The 20,380-nt window shown below is 39.2% G+C and overlaps 1 protein-coding gene across 5 annotated transcripts in view; it reads right to left on the bottom strand.

The window, feature by feature from the left end:
• Nucleotides 1-20,380, bottom strand: part of usp9 (ubiquitin specific peptidase 9) — a 43,035-nt gene that overhangs the window by 18,461 nt on the left and 4,194 nt on the right. For 3 of the 5 annotated variants that reach the window (XM_084361592.1, XM_084361595.1, XM_084361593.1), the window contains exons 2-22: nt 16,795-17,069; nt 14,092-14,237; nt 13,578-13,657; nt 12,443-12,555; nt 11,406-11,624; nt 10,479-10,594; nt 10,130-10,381; nt 9,857-9,992; nt 9,606-9,758; nt 7,964-8,068; nt 7,578-7,784; nt 7,328-7,464; nt 6,253-6,291; nt 4,570-4,703; nt 4,367-4,457; nt 3,054-3,167; nt 2,716-2,944; nt 1,472-1,567; nt 1,075-1,286; nt 518-758; nt 134-283 (exon numbers count right to left, since the gene is read on the bottom strand). In XM_084361592.1, the coding sequence (XP_084217718.1) occupies nt 134-283; nt 518-758; nt 1,075-1,286; nt 1,472-1,567; nt 2,716-2,944; nt 3,054-3,167; nt 4,367-4,457; nt 4,570-4,703; nt 6,253-6,291; nt 7,328-7,464; nt 7,578-7,784; nt 7,964-8,068; nt 9,606-9,758; nt 9,857-9,992; nt 10,130-10,381; nt 10,479-10,594; nt 11,406-11,624; nt 12,443-12,555; nt 13,578-13,657; nt 14,092-14,237; nt 16,795-16,902 (3,078 nt within the window). In that variant the 5' untranslated portion in view covers nt 16,903-17,069. The remainder of the gene's footprint in view (nt 1-133; nt 284-517; nt 759-1,074; nt 1,287-1,471; nt 1,568-2,715; nt 2,945-3,053; nt 3,168-4,366; nt 4,458-4,569; nt 4,704-6,252; nt 6,292-7,327; nt 7,465-7,577; nt 7,785-7,963; nt 8,069-9,605; nt 9,759-9,856; nt 9,993-10,129; nt 10,382-10,478; nt 10,595-11,405; nt 11,625-12,442; nt 12,556-13,577; nt 13,658-14,091; nt 14,238-16,794; nt 17,070-20,380) is intronic. The other 2 variants (XM_084361596.1, XM_084361594.1) reach the window with 1 other exon arrangement.

The raw sequence follows: 20,380 nt of genomic DNA, 5'->3' as shown, positions 1-20,380 counted from the left end.
AAAGATTTTCAACTTGAATAATTTGTTCATCAAGATCTGATGTGTGTTCAACTAATTTAAGCAGTGCATATTATTTGGAGGTCACAAGGACATCGGTTTATAGAGTTAATAAAAATATATGCTGTAAACTTACCACACCAGGAAGACAGCTCTCCACCTCAGGGTTGGGCCCATCACTGTAGTGGTTGCCATGGTTACCAGGAGAGCCAGTGGATGAGTCAGAGGAGCTGTCTGGGCTTGAGGGCATGTTGGCACTCACCTGGGTCAGCTTGGCGGTGATCAGCTATACACAAACATCACAGTTAGTTAATGCATTAGATTAACAGTCTTTCTGGCTTCAAAATAAGTGTTGCTTTGGAGGTGAACACAGCAGGTAGGATCACTTATTTTAATGATGAAAGTTCCTATCATATGTATGCACATAGAAAAGTACAAAGACGGCAGCACTACACCTTTACGGAAAAATATTTATTTTTCTTTTTGATGCCAAAGAATAACGTCCGTCTAACATTCTCACCGTTTTGTCCTTTAAATTGAGCTGTCCAATCAGCTTCCTGTCGTCAGCTGGATCAACAACCTCCCCACCAATAAAGAGCTCTATCTTGGTATGTGCAGCATTAGCTTTGATCCTGTTTAGGATGCCACGCCGAACCGAGCCGATTGTGTCGTTAGTGTGTGACCAAATATCCAAGTCATCCACCTGACGCCCCTGGTTGGGGAAACGGACGATCAATGTGATGTGCTTCCCGCGAAAAGCTCTGAAAGAGGAATGGAAGAATTTGAAGTTTAAGTGAAACAGAAATTAGGCAATGGCAATAAATGTGAATCAAGCAAATAGACTCTTGTTCTTGAACCAAGGGGAAAAAAAGGCCCTCAGTTAACTTTAGCGAATTCTGAGGACAATGTACATGATTTCCAATGTGTGACCATATATCAAGTCTTACTGAGGTTTCTAGGTTTGTGATAATGTTGATTTTTCATATTCTTGTCATTGTGTCATATTTAAAATGGCACAGACTTACTTTCCATTTTCATGGCAAACTCTTAACCAGCACAATGTCATAGTGACTGTACCTTGACATAGGCAGTATAGTCCTCTCCTCATGGTAGTCACTGTCACACTCATTGATGTACTCTTTGAGCACAGTGAGAACTCGCACCATGCGGATCGCCTCCTGACGGGCACAGTTAATGCTGTCTTTGTCTCCATCTAACACACACAGGGTGTCATAGGATGCCTTCAGACGGTCAAAACATGACTGGATGAAGTCTTCATGAATTTCAACCTAAAAGGGAGAGAAAGTAGATGACAATGATTAAGATAAATAACTTGTCAATTCATTCCAGAAAATTATTTTAAATGGTTTGAATTGACCTCCTAACAGATTCATGTGGACAAGGGTGACACAAGGACTAGAAAAGAACAGACTCAAGATTAAACTTGTGCTCTGAAACACAACAGTTAATGTACCTGATTGACTTGCAGTTTTGGTCCAAGATTGGTGTAGATCTCTTTCAGCAGGTCTATGGCTCGGCTGGCGATGTCATCACTTCCTTGAATTACCACCTGGGAGAGAGGAGAATATGGTAAAAAGGTTATGAAGAGAAGGGCTCTTCAACACACTCAAGAGCAGAGAGTCTGACTTTCAAGCATACATGTCTGTTGAGGTCTAAAGCACCAAGGTAAAGAGGAGCCCAATCACTGACCACTCAGAACAAAAAGCACAATGTACTACAGGACTGCGTTTTTTTATCTCTTGCAAACAGAAGGATGCCAAAACCCAGAACAATTGACTCTGGGGGAAGGGCAGATCTCATGTATAGTTACCACTGCAAACTTCTCTTTCGATAACAATGCAATTACTACCACAAGGTTACAATGACAAGCGTACAGTAGGGCTGCAACTAAACATAATATTAATCTGTCAAAAATGTTCTTGAATAATCGATGTGTTGTTTGATCTATAAAATGTCAGAAAATGCTCATTCAGTGTTTCCCAAAGCCCAAGATAAGGTCCTCTATTATCTTGTTTTGTACACAACCCAGGATATTTGGTTTACTGTCATAGAGGAGCAAAGACACGAAAAAATATTCAGATATATGAAGTTGAAATCAGAGATTTGGACTTGGAAAAAACAAACAAACAAACCAACAGAAAAAACTCAAACTCAATCGATGATCAAAATATTTGCCGTTTACAACTAATTGATTAAGCGTTGCAGCTCTAGTGTACAATAATGACAAACCGCAGAGCAGCTGTTGCTCATGTGTCACAAGTCATCATTATTATATCAAGTTTTACAAGTTAGCTCAGAGCAGAGTGCGAGTCTGTGAGCCTAACTGATTACATCTATTAATTTGGCATACGCTTTTGTCCAAAGCAACCACACAGCATAACTCGTCATGCAGTTTGAACTACAGCTTTCACGTAACCACTGTTTCCCAACAAAGTGCAAACAACATTTAAACAGAAGCTTTAAAATCAGACATCTTTCTAATGTTAGTGGTGCTCAAGGAGACTAAATGGAGATCTCTTTTTCCGGTTTTCAAGATATCCAATTTTGTTCCTCAAAGCTATTATAAAAATGCAAAGCACAAAAAGGAAAGAGACATAAAGGCATAAAAGGTATAAAGCATTATCACAACCATCTGCCTCCCTTCCCACTAAACAAAAACATCCATTTATGAGTGCCTGTTGCAACACATCTCCTCACCCTCCAAAGGTAGTCCAAGCCTATTAGTTCCAGGTCATCCATCATGTAGGCCCTGCGCTTTGCTACCAGCTTGCCCTCCCTGCAGTTGACAGCCTTGAAGAACCTCTCAAAGCACTTCATGCCATTCTCCGTCAGCAATGAGGGGTCCAACTGTAGAACGTTGTTCTCAAAGAAGTCCTTATTGATATCTGGGTCCAGGTCGGGCTCATCACCCATCAGCTTAGAGTACCTATTGGGTGGCAGGAAAGTAACAACATTCAGAATAGACGTATGCTGATAAACACATATAAGGGAATTTATTCAAGCTAAACACAAGAATACATCTAATTGCACACTACCATTTGAAGCAGGCCTCACGGTCACAGAGAAACACTGCATTCTCGGCCAGACACTTCCAGATCTGCTTGGCCTGAGGGGCACACAACCACAGCTGGCCATCTTTAAGCAGGAACCTGACAAGAAAAATCCAGAAAATCAATAGTGGACACTGGTGGCCCGAGAGTTAGAGAAACATGCTTGTCAAGGTCATGTAGTTTGTCCCAGACTTGCAACATAATTGCTGGTGGGGGTGAAGTCTCTTGGTAGCGCTTGCTTCTCTGTAATTACACACATTTGTCCTTGAACAAGCTAATGAATGGCGCACTGGCTAACAGACATGACTGTGGAGGGACAGAGTAGTTTTCTTAGGTTGTATTAGAGTGTGTCATATTAGGTCTGAATTAAACTGTATATTGTGTATTTTCCTTTCTATGTTCTATATTTAAGTGCAGAATATCACCTTGGATTTTAACAAAGATCTAAAATTGTACAGATTAACCATCTAGGAACTGTTGAGCATCTGCCAACTGTTGCTCAAATTAAACAGTATGGACAGTCCGTCTCATTGGTGAATAAGAGCTACATTTATACAACTGACCCAGTTTAAGAAAGGGCATGATAGTAATTGGAAGGATCTATTGGTATTTTGTAGTCAATTTAATTTATTGTAGTTGATCCGAGTCCCCATTTAACTCAAAATACAGGGATTTTAAGGTAGAATATGCTCGATAATTAGATTTATCTTTCTTCCATTCCTAGTTTTAGTCTCAGGTTTTAGGAGTAGCTCCCTAAAACCCTTTTTATCTCTGTCTCCGCCAGGCATCAGCACGGAGGTGTTCATGCATTTGGCCGTTTGTTTCCATAACTAATCCTGCATACTTGGACTCATCTGCCTAATATTTTTGTGCACATTTATGACTGTATGCTCCCTGGGTTGCAATGATTCACAATATTTGAAAACCCTATTTTTTTGATTGCTCTATTTTACAAATATCTATATTCACTACCGACTCCTCACTCCTCTTAACCACTCAGGGGTGCAAGTGAAACACAACTGCTTCAGTTTGGAATCTTGTTTCCACAAGGGACAACATACATCGCAGATTCTTTTGTAGGCATTTCCACTTTAAAATGACATTTTACATTGCTGTTGTTTTGGAAGCAGCAGTCTCCTCTTCTCGACACTATTCTCATGCATTCACTCTGGACACAGAGCTAATCTTGTACTCCCTGTTCTCCACCAACATGCCCCCCACACTGACCTGGCAGAAATCATTACTCCTTTAGTTAATTTCTTGTATTTGAGTGTGAGATGATTGTGGTGATGTTGTACCTCAGGAAGTTTAGTCGCTCCTGGACTTCCTGGACATGGCTGTAGCGGCTTCCCGGCCTGACTGTCTGTGGGTCAAACTCAGCTTGTTCTTCTGTAAAAGAACATATAGTCAGACTGCAGACACATCACTGAGCCTTCTACTGTACCTATAAAAATGAAATGTGCGAATAACACAGGTTCCATTTCTGTCTGCGACAGTGTACCTTTAGAGAACTGCCTCATGGTCTCCATGTAGGCCGAGAGATTCTCAGCCACCAGGGTGACCAGCGCATGGTTATGCTGCAGCTGGTTGATCAGGTCATGGCGGTAAAACACATGAGGACTTCTCTGGGTTTGACTAAAGAGAGAATAGCAGGAGGAGTAGAGGTTGTAAGAGGGACAAAGACAAAAATTCAATGAGGAAGCAAGAAAGACAAAAAAAGTGAGAATTAAGCAGACATTACTTACTGTACTTTTAGTAACTCATTTTTTGTAATTGGGAAAACAAAGCATGGCTGATTTCTCATTTGTGTCTATCAGGGACATATAGAAAGCAGCTTTTGGTGTATTGGGTGTGTGTGTGTGTGTGTGTGTGTGTGTGTGTGTGTATGTGTTTGTCAGAGAATAACCAGCAGAAGAGGTCATATCATAAAAGGCCATTTCCTGCCTTGTTTTCCACACAAAAAACTAAACTCACAATCCAAATGAGCCTGCAATCCATGATTAACTTTTGATAGCCACCAAACAAAAAAGAGCCACATGGGAATCTGCAATGTACTAAAATCAGTTCAGATTGGAAGAAAAAAAGTGGCTCAGATTTATTAAAATTCTGCAGGTAAATTATGGCTCCAGTTGACTTATTAGCAGTGGCAAAGCAACTTCTTTCAAAATACATTCCAGTGTTATTACATTTCTTAATTAAATTATCCATATGCATGTTAAATGCAGGAAAACAATATTAAATTAGATTTAAAGAGTGGATACAAGGCATGAAATATCCCTGATATTTTGCACCGAGTGATTTGCGCTGAAAAGAGCTGGCATCAGGAAGAATGGGGCTCCATCTCAAAGGACCTTTCATTCAGTTGTGTAACCGTCTAGATTGATGGACTATTCTGTATATACACTCTGGCTTGTGCTCAGTACTGACAAACTGCACAGAAACTCCCAACAAGTACTACTAGAGAAATGATGCCTATCAGAGTTTACCCAAGGGTGTCTGCTTTTCAGTGATAATGGTAACCACGCCTCCTAAAAGTTTTGGACTTGGGCTTGCTTCCAGTAACCACAACTTAACTTCATCTAACGTGAAAAGGCATTCAATATTAACAAACTATTGTATCACAAGCAATTTTCAAAGGATATTAATAATGAAATCGAATGACATGAAGCTAAGCATTTAACATACGCATAATGATAATCAGCAAGGATTATCATTATCAATCACTCAGTATCAATCGGAGCCTACTTTATATTGTAACAGCTTTCAGTCCAGCTAATCTGTGTTTCTCTTCAGGCCTAATTTTCAATTTTTCAAACTGAAGGTCAAGTGTTATAAAGAATGTGATGGATAGGCATAGATGGGTTGCCAGGGTTTCCAACAGTAAGAGCAGAGGAGGTAAAATAATTGAACATTATTCAAAAACAAAAATGTAGAGCTCATTGCCTGGCCATTGGTCAGGCTGCAAGAATCTGGTATGTTTTCCTGACTGTACTACACATGTGCAGGGCTTTGAACAGGATGAGGAATGAGTCATTTGAGATGAAACCCAAGGAAGAATTGCTTAAGCAGATCCATGACAGAGAATGACATTTTATATAGTATGTATCATAAACATGTCAAAGAGAAAGTTAGACTTGACGTAACACAGAAATAGGTAGAACCCTGGAATTGACTCTCAACTTACCCCACTAAGTTCGTTTGTATGTTAATTGGCATTTTCTTTCTGAAAAACAACAGGCATGTATACTACATATTTTCTATATTGACTAGAAAGGAAACACTATTTAAAATCAAAATAATTTATGATTAATGCTAAACAATATAACTTCAAAACAATGTTATAATGATTTCACAAATTTACCATGGTAACATTATATTAATGGCCATCTTTGTTAGCATTGTGATTCCTGATTGTTTTTTTTGTTTGTGTTAACTACTACAGCTCCTGACAACTGTGCTATTGCTACCATGAGTCAAAATGATTATGATTTAACAAATTATTCATGTATCACAAACAGTACATTTTAATTTTTATGCAACATTTACTTGACAAGCTAGCTAAAAGACTAAACAAATGACTAGCTAGTCAGCTGTAGACGTAAGTGGACATTTCAACTGGTTGGATGTGATTGAGTTTAGGCATGGACTTGGTGGTGGTTAAGGTTGAAGTTGAGTCTATCAACATTATCAGGTGACGTCTTTCAATTGCAGTTACAAAATGTACACTGTTACAGTGTAACTAGGCAAACAAGGTAAGTGTACCTTTCAGCTCATTTTCAGTATACTCAAAGTACAATGTACAATGTAAGGGGGCCTCAAGGTCACATATCAGAATTATTGAGAGTAATTGATTTAGTTAGAGATATTTCACATCAGTTTAAAAAATGGGTTGTATTGCCCAGCCCTGCTGATTAGCACTAGTGGTTAATTAGTGCACTTGGATGACTTTACGCAGGGCAATTCTGATGTTATCTTGCAATGATACAATGCTAAACTGCTAGGCTATTTACTCTCGTGGGCACTAAGCATTCAAGTTGACAAGCATCAGCTAAAAATGCCAGGAAGGTCAGCTGGTCAAAAATGTGACAATTAAAGTGTCCTCTTGCTTCCCTTACGGCTGTTCATGCATTATGTGTGATGTAAACATTAATAATTCTGAATAAAATACTTAAAAACTCTACTAAAGACACATTTCATACTTGCCAGTACTAGAATCTTCCTGTTCCTGTTATATAAAACTGAGATTACCATGACCTTACCTAAGGTTTTGAGGGGCTTCTCCAAAGAGGCTACAGATCTCTCTGATTTGCTTCAGGGCTGGGATCACCCATTTGTCATTGGTTCGTAGCTCCTCTATGAAGCGATCTATCCATTGAATCTTCTGCGTGTCTCTGTCCTGCGAGTAAAAATTTAACATTCTCAGTATGTGAAGTTAAATGAGCAGTCCATCACTTATTTTGCATGTCATTCACCTTTAAACATATTCCCCACCAACACCCCAACATGTACCTGGGAGCAACTGTAATCCAATATCTTGATGTGAGCACTAAGAGCCTGATCCATGATGTCTACAGGCACATCATCACTGTGTGCCAGGTTCCACAGCAGGTTAAGGACCTTGTGGGCCATCACGCCGTCCTTATCATCCTCAGCCAAGCGCCGGATAAGCTCCAGCAGTTTTTCACGCTGCTTCTTGCTGGCATTGGTCCAGCTTGCCTGCAAAAGAGGAACAACCAAGTGCAGATATTAAGACACCGCATAAAACAGTATATTGTTGACATGGAACTATTCATCTGTAGTGTGATTAGGTCAGAACCAAATGAACAAATAAAGCATATTGTGTACAAGAACCCTTTATAATCTGTGATTGACTGATTAATACAACTCTTCCTCACCTTGAAACAGTCAAAAAGGTGATCAAGCTGCTCAGGTGAGAAGTCCCACGCCAGCTTGGCTAGGAGGTCATGGACATTCTTCACAATGGCCTCATGCTTACCAGCCTGCAGATATACAGAGACAACAACCAAACTGTTGGGTTAACAAAATACTTGAAATGTCAACCAGTTCCAGACGTCTCAGCAGTGTCAGGGATGTGCTGCAGCTGCAATGCAGACAACTGGCAATTAACAGCAGGGACCTATACTTTTTGTGTGGAATGAACAACTGCAGCTTTGCTTCAGTTACAGGATTAACTGAAACTAATTACTTAAAACTGAACTTAATTCAGTACCACGATTTGTGCCATGTTCTTTACTTGGATGTTCTTTCGCAAACTAATCTAACAAATTTACATTTCAGCTTTATTTTAATATTGCTCTACTCTAAGTTTCGAAGAAGACGTCAGCAACAAGTCAAAACGTCAGCAACACTTGTAGTACAAAGAACTTTATTGTGAGACCAACGCTTTGGCTTTTATCAGATTCATCTTTTATCAGGCTCATCTGTCCATGACGATAACCTGAAAAGCAAGGAAGTACTGGTGTCACCATTACGTCTTTCTTCAACTCTCCCAACTACCATACAAAAATTCTCAATATCGTATGTCCGTAGAGCTGTGCAAAAAAAATAAAAATAAATAAAAATAAAATATCGATACAGCTGTATATCACAATATTTAATTTCCCAATACACTGCGTCAATATACCCAACTTGTCGGGTGCCATTTCGGGCAGAGTGACTGAGTTGGTCAGAGAAGCAGGAAGCGGCATGAACGACACAGCTGACAAAATAGGGTACATTCCAATATAATTAAACGGCCTTGGTACATTCACATGAAATCCGGTGGTGTGGCGGTTTGGGGGTGTCAACCTGTGGTCCATGTGTGTGACATGTTGGGGACCCCCGCTGATGAGTTTGCCAAAAGGCGAAACGGCTATCTTGTTATACTACTAGCATGCTGGTCCTACTTGTGGTTGTATGTCCTCATCGATGGATTAAAAATAACTGTATACAACCAGGATGCCAGGCAGGTCATTACTGTGTGTTTTAAACTGGGACATAAAGCCAAACCGAGCGATCACAAGTGAAACATCATGCTACACAGACAAATGTCTGTTGCATTCTCTCTGGAGGATTTAGCCATGCTAAATACCATGCCTAGCTACTGACCTATTCTGAGTCGGTGGAGCATTTTATTTGTCAAGATTTGCACCCCTATAGTGTGGTTGAAAACACCAGCTTCAGGCATATTTAACACTATAGTGACAATACGATGGCATCTACATAACTTCAGTGACACATTTGATGCACTTTATTTTTCATATTTTTTGCAATTTCAGTGTGTCCACTGTTTCAGTGTCACGTTGAAGCACAAGAGTGCACTTAAATTGTTATGGCAGCTAAGACTTTGCCAATACCCAGCCCTGCTGCATAGTCAGACAATATAATGAAAAGTAACAATTTACATGATTTCTGTAATGTAGCATTTGCTGGCTTACTTTGCTTTGTATCCTATCAGATGATCTTAGAGTGAATTGTTTGGCTCTGTTAACTTGTATTGTGCATTTGTCTGAAAAAACATTGTTAGTTGCTGTATACCTGTGCAGCCCAGATGTTGTCCAGATCCTGCATTGTAAGCGCTTTCTCTTTGATAACGAAGCGAAGGATCTTCTCCAGTTTCTCTACATACTGCGGCTGGTGCAAACTGTCCCTCAGCACAATGGACAGGATGTGGTTCTGCTGGATCCACTCCTGAGGTTGGACAAGAGACAAAGATAGAAGAAGTGGATTTTAGATACAGAGAAATCTAAGACTCGAAGAACAAATGTTAAATGCCGTGTTGAACTCACCGCCATGCGCTCCGCTGTCAGCCATTCCTCCTCTTCAGGGTTATGCCGATGAGTGTAGTAAGACACACTGGAGATCACCTTGTTCACTTCATTTAGTGCATTCATTTTGCCGTTAAAAGAAGAAATTTGCAATAACCTGTTGATGAAAATTGAGTTTGTTTAATTAATATCAAATCATATTAAATGTGTATAATGATAACTGCACTCAAATTGTCTTAAATCTGTTGACAGATATCAGGAACTGGCAATCAGACATGATTTTGTGGTACTCACCTAAGAATCATTTTTAACCTAAAAATCTCTAAATTCTTCACGGTCTCCTCCTGCCCTGGTACACGAGAAGCCAGATTCTTCAGAGACTTGATTATCATGGACAGTGCGTCGTTTTTGGCTTCATTCTTGGCCTCTTTCTTCAGCTCTTCATCAGTTAGATTCTCTAGAAACTGGGGAACCATCTCGATGACTGGAAGGAAGTACTTCTTTACCGTGTGCAATGTGAGGAACTCGTAACACTGGCCAAAAGGCCTGCAATGCAAAGAAAACAACAAGTCAGCTCACACAAACTTGTAAGAGTTAAGGAAACCCATTGACAGAATATTGAGCATTTGCAGAAGAGCCTCACTTGATAAGTGCAGCGATGATCTGGACGTTCAGTGCTTGGCCGCTCATGAAGCGATCGTGCAACATTTGAAACCCGTTTAACGTGCCAAATTTGTTTATTAAGTCCACCAACCAGCCCTGGGAATAAAAAAACAAAACAAGGGAAAACATGTTGAAAGAATGTTAAGTCAGATTTTCAAGTTGGAATTATTGCTGGTCCATCTGACCTATCTGGTCTATCTAACTGTAAGCAAATATAAAGTTTGCATTGCAGTTTAATATTTATAAATGTCTGATTAAATTTTAACCCTAAAAAAACAATTGATAGCAAATCTGGTTTAATCGTTGGACTGTGGGACCATAAGTAATCCTGGGCCCCTGCCAACAGAGGCAGACAGGCGATCAGTGCTGCAGTGCTGTTCAAACTGACCCCTGCCCACGCTGTATTCATCACATCTTTCACTGTAAAATTCCTATTCTCTGGTGTATCCACCTTCTCTTTTACAAAATCTGCTTTCTGACAGAAGCACTAAGTGTCTTATGGACTGTGAGTTCCACATTTCATTATCAGGCTTTTCCAGAGAGGGATTCTCTTTGTTTCACAAGGGCCCTAAGGGTAAGACTAAACTGTGACTCTATGGATTCTGTCTAAGATACAAAGACAGGCCAACTGTCCTCTGGAGGAAGAAAACAATCTGTTTCCAGAATTACTTTTAATTTTTTTCTACAGCCTGAACATTTATGATGTAAATAATGTATCGTTATCACACACAATCTAGACTATCGAAAGGGGGAAAAGAACAATTTGTTTAATCACAGAATGGAGTTCACAAAAGTTCAAACATGGTCAGTTAAAAGGGCAAAACAGTTTGTGATTGACCACAAGACTACTTGAAGTAACCAATGATACAATTTTTATGTCTGGTCAGCTGGAGTAGTGGTGACTCACCTTAGGAGAGCGTGGGTCTGGTGGTCTGGCGAAGAGCTCATCGTCGGCCAGCTGTGCTCCAGCGGGGACAGTCTCGGAGGGCCGTGTGCCATTGTAGATGTGGAACTTGCAGTGAGGGTTGGTGGCCATGGCCAGCAGCTCCAGTAGAGGGAACCAGTCCTGAGAGAGCTTGGCCACACACAGCTCCACCAACCGGTGTGTGTTATTGATGATGCACCTCTATGAAATAAAGTTTGTGTGTCAAAAAAACAGTTTCATTTTAACCATGTCACTACAATAGACAGAGAAAGAAAGCATGAGTAGCTCAGAATCTCAAGGTCATCTGAAAAATCCTCTCTCTGGTATGCTGCAATCCATTTCTGGTTTAGTAACAATGACCATTTTGACTTGAAAATCCACCAATAGCCTATAGCTCACAGATACCTTTACATTAATACACCTAATACCTGCAGCCACAGACTTATTTTTTAAAGATTTAAAAATAATTTACTTGATTTTCAGGGTGACAGGAGAAACAAAGATGTTTTGCTCCTTTATGTCCTTGCCTGTCTCACTCCATTTACTGTGAAAAGGTTCAAGGGATCAATCTCGCTAATACAACACAACAGCCAGCCTCAGCTACTTCTTACAAAAAGATCATTGATCACTGCTGGCGTTGCCTCAGCCCTCGGTAAACCAAACAGGAAACTCAATTTACAGGCAAGACCCCATCTGAACAATGCATACATCCAAAGAGATAAGGGCAAAGATGCCAGAGAACAAATAAAGCTAAAATGACTGTGCTGTGTCATGCTACCTGATAATGATGTAGTTTTTTGTCAACCTTTAAGAGCACCTTTAACCCCTTCTGTTAAACCAGTACAGAGTAGTTTTGTGGGAACTGAAAGTAGAGTCAAATTCAAAAGATGGTTCTCATTTATCAGGGAAGTCTTACTACTTATATTATGGTTTTATATGTTTAAGATAATATATTTACACAGATCCCTTGGCTTCAAGTTTTTCAAGTACCAAAATATGAAAGAGCAATCAGGACTCACATGGATCTCAAACTTCCAGCCACTGACTGCCTCGTCTGTCAGGATCTTTGTGAAGGAGATGGTCAGACCATCTCGGAAAAACCTCTGACATGCCTCACATTTCACATCCAGTCCTGCAAGGAAATATGTCCCTCATATATCAGACCATTCATATAAAATGTGCAAAGAATTAAACAAGATTATGACATAATCCTTAAAGGTTTCAGTTTACAAATGGCCTAGGTAGTGGAATGTCTACTGCGGTTTTAAAATTGGATGAATATCTGGACTTTGGCCTTAATCTCATTGTGACATTTCATATCTGAAGTGCAAAACATACACTGACAAGATACTTTTGATTACTCATCAAAACATTTAATATTTTTAAGTATTTTTCCAACAGTCTGAATGTAATAGGTAGGGTGCACTACAATTCAGACACTGATCTGAGGAAGGCCATTTGTTGACAAAATATTGATACTCATAACGTAACAACATCATTAGTGCAGAGAGACTAAAGATTAAGGTCTTTATATTTGGTTCAGTAAACAGTGGACAATCAGGTGGAATAAGGCTTGATTTTAGTGATGAAACGTTCAGTCCATTAATCTGTTATCATTATTTCTTTTAACAATAGCATTTGAACACTTGCTGCTTTCTGTTTGATTTCATTGTAAATTGACAATATTTTGGACTGTTGGTTGAGCCAAACACGCGCAGAGTGATAACAGATGAAAACAGCAACATCAAATGTATTACCAACTATTTTCAATTATTATTTCTAATATTATTAATTCAGTTTTTCAAGCAAAAAGAGTAAACATTTGTTGGTTCCAGTTTCTAAAATTTTGATGATTTAGATTTGTTGCTTTTCCCTGTTTTATTAAATTGTAAATTACATATCTTTTGATGTGTAAAATACACCTTGGGTTCTCAAAATATAAAAAACAAACTACAATCTAACCTACAATCAGGCATTACACGAATATTTTATAAAAATGAAAATAATTATTGGCAGCGGCCCTATTCTCTACACTTGAACTTGCGATGATTAACAATTTGTACAACACAATTAGCCCGTAATTTTAAACGTCTGTCAGATGTGTCTGCCCCAACGCATCCATATTAACACAAATACCATTCTGTATATTCCTACCTTTTTTACTCAGGTCTATAGCAGCTTCCAAGAGGACTTCTAATTCTCCTTTTGGCAAAACTGGAACAACCCAACGAGGCCTAGAAGAAAAAAAGTGAAATCAACAGAAAAATCACTATATATGTATAAAAAGCATGGATGTTGCATGTATGATGTCTACCTGCATCTCATAGAGCTCAATTTAACATGCTGTTAAGCACCTTCCCTGTGGTGGCTTGACTGTTGTGTTCAGATTGAGTGTGAAGCCAGTTTTTAAGGGCACATACAAAGTTAATGGAAAAACATATGCAATGTCTTGAAAAATGTTTTAACTTGAGTTGAAAATTTGCACTCTTCACGACTCAGGAGGAAACTTTACAAGCAAATGCGCAATGAAACTCACTAAAGTTAATCAGTGTAATTTTGGACTAATAGGGCTGCAATGTTTCTAAGTTTGGGTCCACACTCTGTATCCCATGTGCGGAAACGGGGGTGACTAAGGACGCAGCCTCTGCGTCATCAAATGAGGAAATACCTGTTGATCATGTCATCCAGCTTGGCTAGGTCAGTGTGAGGGAAGGCGGGCTCCTCCTCTTCCAGCTGTGGGGGCCCATCACCCTGGCCCTGCTCATCTGGTGGGCTCACTGGAGAGTTCTCATTAGATGAGTTCGGAGATGATGTCTAGAAAAACCAGAGAATGAAACGCATATTGATCACTGCTTGTATCATATAAACTAAATCTGACAGAAAGGTTTCAAAAACAAAATACCTTGAAGAAAACTAATTCCACTCTTTTGGAATTCTTACACAAACATAAAAATAAAGCTTTTGTGAATTCTTTATGAAGTATTAAAATAAAGTATTGAATTGAATGTTAGCACCTGCAAAATGTAATTTAATTGAAACACCTGCACAATGTAATGTAATGTAATGTAATAAGTAATAAGTAATAACATAATGTATAAAGTATTTTCTGGGTGCTTTTTATAACATTAATCTTAAGTAATAATTCATAAACAAACAAGACTATATGTCTAGGGTGATGGTAAACGCAACAATTAATAAGAATAATTGGCCTGGTCGATTATCGGGCCAATACTCAGCATGTTCCCAATTATCGGTATCAGTGATTTTTCTGTCAGATTGCAAATAAAATAAACTACACTAAAAATATGCTCCTTTTGGCTCTGATGCAACATCCTCTCATGCAATGTCCCGCCCACAACACTATCTGATTGGTAACCCATCACAAATAATAGCCTACAAACAATACAATAATATGAATCCACAAAGTAACTAGTAACTAAATTTATCAAATAAATGTAGTGGAGAGGAAGTATTAAGTAGCAGAAAAAGGTTATACTCAAGTAAAGTACCTGAAAATTGTACTTAAGAACGGTACTTGAGTAAACTGTAATGTATATCGGTTACAAATATTGGTTATCGGTCTCCTTGATTTCTAATCATCAGCATCGGCCCTGAAAAAGCCATATTGAACGATCCCTACTGATTATACCAGACAACAAAAAACAGAGCAAGACCGTTGTAACCGTTAGCTTCTTATTAGAAGTGTTTATCCTCAATGTTGTATTTGCAAGCTGTTTATTTTATGTTGAAGGTGAGAGGGTGGGTGATGATATGTGACTCAGAATGGCTGTTGTGGTGACATGGCATGTGTGTTAACCCACTCAACCATCAGGACGCCTTGATCCGTTTTGATTACATATACATTAACATATGGACGATAAAATACGACTTGGCCATAAAAAAATCAAAGAGAAGACTTGGACAGTTTTGTTTTATCTCCACTATGACCAGACATCAATTCAGATACAGTTTCAATATCATCATTAGCGACCAATAACGTCATTAGACATAGTATCACTGCCTGATAGCTCACTGACACTCACCGTCATGTCATTATCTGAAACTGCAGGCTGCTTTCTAATTAATTTGTGTGCTCATCTGGTTACTTGTGAACAGGCCTATGCAACTGCAGTGTTTTGATAGACACAATGGGGAATTTTGTTTTTGATCAGTGGTGCACCCAGAGCACTCAAACAAAGGATGAGAAATAAGCCTGGCTTTATGCAACCGATACCAAACCTTCAAAAAAAAATTGCAAGATCCAGATTGAACTGATTTATTGACCAGCGAAGCAAAAGCTTAACTTAATTTGTTATACTGTTTCTATAGTAACATATACCAATGGAAAGGCATGGCCCACTTCCTGTATGGGGTAGGGTTTCTATTGTTCTAGTCACTAAGTGCATATTTGTAGGTATAAAGAAGCAGGTGTCTTTCATGAAAGGCCTTTAAACAGAGCCATTCAAGTCATTATACTCATAGTATTTGGCACACAGAGATATGCCCTTTTCATCCTTATCTACCTAGAGGAAACAAAAACTGGGGGCTGACATGGTTGTGTTAGAAGTATAACTGTGTTAGTATGTAGGTGTATCTCTGTTACGGTGCTGTCAAACAGAAATTTTGGAGGGAAGAGTGTTGGAGAAACAAAGGCAACAATGTGCATCAATAAAAGCCAATCTCTGCACCAAAGTCACCATTCCCTTCTTCATGTCTTTCCTCATCTAATGAGTGTGTATGAACATCATGGTGGTGTGAGCAGCTGTGTGTGAGAGAGTAAAAGAGGGATACACATAATCGAGAGATGCACAACTGAGAAATATGAAATGTGGGGGTGTGTGGTGAAGGCTCCTTCTGCTTGGCTGACCTACATAGGCAGCTTGCCTCTCACGTCTCACCACGGCTCATCTCTAACCAACACAGGCCTGCACATACACACATCCTTTATCCATCACTCAGGAGGCTCTGTTCATTGATGCCTCGCCTTCACTCTCTTTCTCCCCCTTTTCCGCTCCCTCCTCCCCTCCCTTCTCGTCCACTTTGGCATCTGTGTGAGGTTAGGTACGAGCAATATCTGTTAAAAAAACTGTGCTGCAGTGTCTGGATGTACAAAAAGAGAGCTATCAAGACACATTCCAGTTCCTCTTCCTTCACAGGTTAATTGAATTACATGTGTCTACCATCGGAAAGGAAGTGTAAGGCACAGTCATTTAAAACAAGTACAACGTGATGGGACTGGATGAAAGCAGTAGCCAGGCAAAGGGAGACAATATCAGAAATATTCAACATAAAGGAAAAAATATGATGGGTGTGTTGAAGGACAGTAAGGAAAGGTCTGATGATGAGTATTAGCTGGAAAGTTAAGGCTGACCTGGTTCTGTGGCAGTGGGGGCTGGCTCTGGGCATCAGGTGCCTGGCCCTGGCCCTGGCCCTGACTGTCATTGCCCCCCACCGGAGAGCCACGCGTGGTGGCCGTCATGCTCGCCACGGGGCAGATCTTGGCAATCTTGGCCTCTTAGGGAGTGCTGACCAGAAGGGAAATCACAGCCACCTCAGCTGTAGAGCAGAGGGAAGAGAGCCCGAACACACGAGAGAGGGACACAAGCACCTGGAGATCTGGGTGTGCCGCTGAGACCATTGCATAACCTGGAGCAGGGAAGAAAGGACAAAGGTCAAAAGTTACTTGTAATACACACACAAAATGTTAGGTGGTTATAATCTTGTACTGCTAAGCCGCCTGAATGACACTGTGTTCTGTGACCAACAAGATGTGTTATTAATTAGGATGCTCCAGACAGGTTTTGATAGTCTGATGCACATCATTGATTTAAAGTATATTTAGTAGTAGTAGAGGTAGATTTAGAGTATCCACTTCCAACCAAAGATCCGTTACTGGCTCATTGCATCGTAATTACACCAACCAAAGTGAGAAACTGCCTTTACATTTACAATTCTCTAGATGTTTCCCGCACCTGCATGCTTTTGTCGATTTACCAGGGATGCACAATATGGATTATTTTTTTGATAATAATAACCGATAATTACCTGCTTTCATGGCTGATGCAAACAAGATAACCATTTTAAACTGTAACAAGACAACTAAGAGGCTCAAATGTCATGAGCAAAGATGGACGATTATGATTCCTTCTTCCTCTTCTTCATGTTTTATTGGTGAATTTCAAACCAACTTCCATGGTATCAGTTTACAATTTACACTAGATTCTGATAAATAGCCGATAATATACATTTCCTAATATTTACATTATTGGTAATGTATTGTACTGATGTATATTGTGCATCCCTATTCAATTCAAATTATATTACTGACAGACATTTTTACATCTTTCAAATTTGCCATCCAGAGACATTAACATTGACCTGCGTCACTACCAGCCCATCTAGCCTGACAATAATTATGTTGTCCCAAACATGTTGCTTCTCATGTCCAACTAAATCTTTCGTCACGGCAGCTACAAGACTGGTTAAAATTTTCCTCTAGCACTTTGGCCAACCCTAGGAACATATCACCTCTTATACACAACAAAAGTAATATTTAAATACTGTGAAAACACAGGTCCCCCCCAACAGTTGCTATGAACAAGCAGCCAGCGGATACTACTACCTGCCTGAATCCAACTCATATTTGTGTGAGGGCAGTCACAAAAATAGTCTTAGGTGGGTAATGATGGGACAGGGCAGCTGTGATGGTCAACAAAGTCAATACAAAAGTTTAGCATTTATTTTAGTGTTTTCTGTAACTGGCGTATTCAAATACTGACTTAGTCATTAGTAATACACATTATCAACTTCTGATCACAACTGATCAAGTGATGTATCCTTTCTCATAAACTACTGTATAATATGTGAGAAGCTAGAGCATGATAATAAACAAAATAAGAACACCAAGACACCTCAGAACAGTCTGAGAACACTGTCATACTTTCTCGTAGCCTTGACCAACTCTGTTCATTGCAACCTGGATCTTCTTTTTGTTGTTGTGGCCATTACTTTTGTGCCCCCCAAATGATCTCCTGAGATTTGGGAACATGAGGACGTTGCTACATGCAAAAGTTCGATGGAGCAATAATCCCAAGCGATCAGATAGTTTCAGACAAGCCAGCAGTTCAGCCATATTATCTATCCAAATTTATTTGGAGGTAAAAGCTGTAATGTCAGTACTATTCCCTCGCTGCATAAGAAAACTGTGTGCTCACACAACTATGATAAATACTGCAAGTCAAATTTAGGCCAAGAAGTTGGTCTGCAAGTTGTTGGTCGATTACAGATATCAGTAAAAACTTTCTGTTTTTAAGAGATTATAAAGCACACAAGGATGCTTAGGGTAAACACAAATTTTACAATGAAGTTTGGTGTTTCAGTCCACTGCTGTTTTAGACTTAATAATTAAGTTTATTGTTAAACTGTAAAGTACCCTGCCTCTATTGCTTATATTTGTCACAAATATGTGTCTGATTATCACATTTGAGCGATCATTGCAATTTGTTTATATCAGCCAATATATCAATATTGGAAACGTTTACTCCCTAATTTCAGTATTGTTGGTCTTAAGTTTCAAACAAACGGCATTCAGCAAACACCTATCATATATCTACCAGGCTATCCATTTGCGTCTGTTGTCATGCCAGCTGAATACATGCATGTCTTCCCAACGACTTATGCATTAGTCTAATTAAATCTTGAGTCTAGCATTATTCTTAGTTAACTTACTCAGCTGTATTTTAGCTGCTTAACTAGCAGGTGAAAAGGACGAATTGTCTGATTGTTTTGTGACAATCACCTTAATTTAGCAAATGCTATGCTACACAAAACAGGATAAAAATCCTCTATCATTACAGTAAAGTAGCCTAAGGGTGTCTTCACACCTGTAGTGATTTGCTCTGGTCCAAATCAATTGATGAGCTAGTTGTAAACTTGGAACATTTTTCCTTGGGTTTGGTTTACTTACTCACACACACAAAAAAAATCCAAGCGAACCAAAATGCAGCACTATAAACCAGGTGAGAACGTTCTGAGGCAGGAGGAGGATGTAAATACAAAAAGGACTAGTGCTTATTCTGTGTAAGAAACCTTGCAATGGCATTTAACATGGAGCAAAGGGCACAGTTGGAATTGGCTCACAAGTATGTAGAAATGCAGCAGGCAACACTACACCAGCAGAATGCCGACTATATTGAAGCATCCATCTTTGTTCAAGACATCTAAGCCGTTCTCACCCTCAGGTAAACTACAGGTTAGGCACATGAAAAGCAGGCATTTTCTATAGGCAAAACTATTATTAGTTAGTGGTATCAGCTGAAATATCCATGTTGTCCATTACTAATAAAAATTCACATTTTGATTCGTGCCATGGCAACTTTGTTATTCCTCATTTGTTATATTGTCATTCCCCTGTGTTTTTTCCCCCAGACTGTCAAATAACTTTACTTGATTTATTAAATATAAAATAAATGTATTGAAGATAATAATTTATCAAACACTTGCACAATTGTCTGACTGAACGCATTTCTTGGCTGGCTGACGTCTTTTAGGTGTTGTCAAGGCATTCCCTGATCTCAGTTAGAGATGTTCCCATATCATTTTTTCTTCAAGATACAGATTCCGATACCTGGGATTTGGTTATTGGCTGATACCAAGTACCAATCAGATACCAGTGCTTGTTTAAAAAAAAAAGGCCTTTATGGCCTGCTTCAGCTTAAACCTTGCAGAGAATGTTTGCCATACAAAATGATGTTATTTATTTTTTTGACTGTCAGTCGTAACTGGAAAAGAACAAATAAAGAAATCTAGGCATGAATAACAGTTCCTTTAAAAACTGTTAAAGTGCACTAAAGTTAAAAAGTTCACTTTTTAAATAGAGCAGTTTAAAACAGTTGTGCAACAGCAACTTAAATAAATCTATGAATAACAAGTTCCTTTAAAACTCACGGAACTCGTTT

The sequence above is a fragment of the Pagrus pagrus genome (assembly GCF_965226575.1).
Source record: "Pagrus pagrus genome assembly, chromosome: 9".
NCBI classification, from domain to species: domain Eukaryota; kingdom Metazoa; phylum Chordata; class Actinopteri; order Spariformes; family Sparidae; genus Pagrus; species Pagrus pagrus.
The sequence above is the reverse complement of the archived record's forward strand: the minus strand, read 5'-3'. Positions and strand labels throughout refer to the sequence as shown.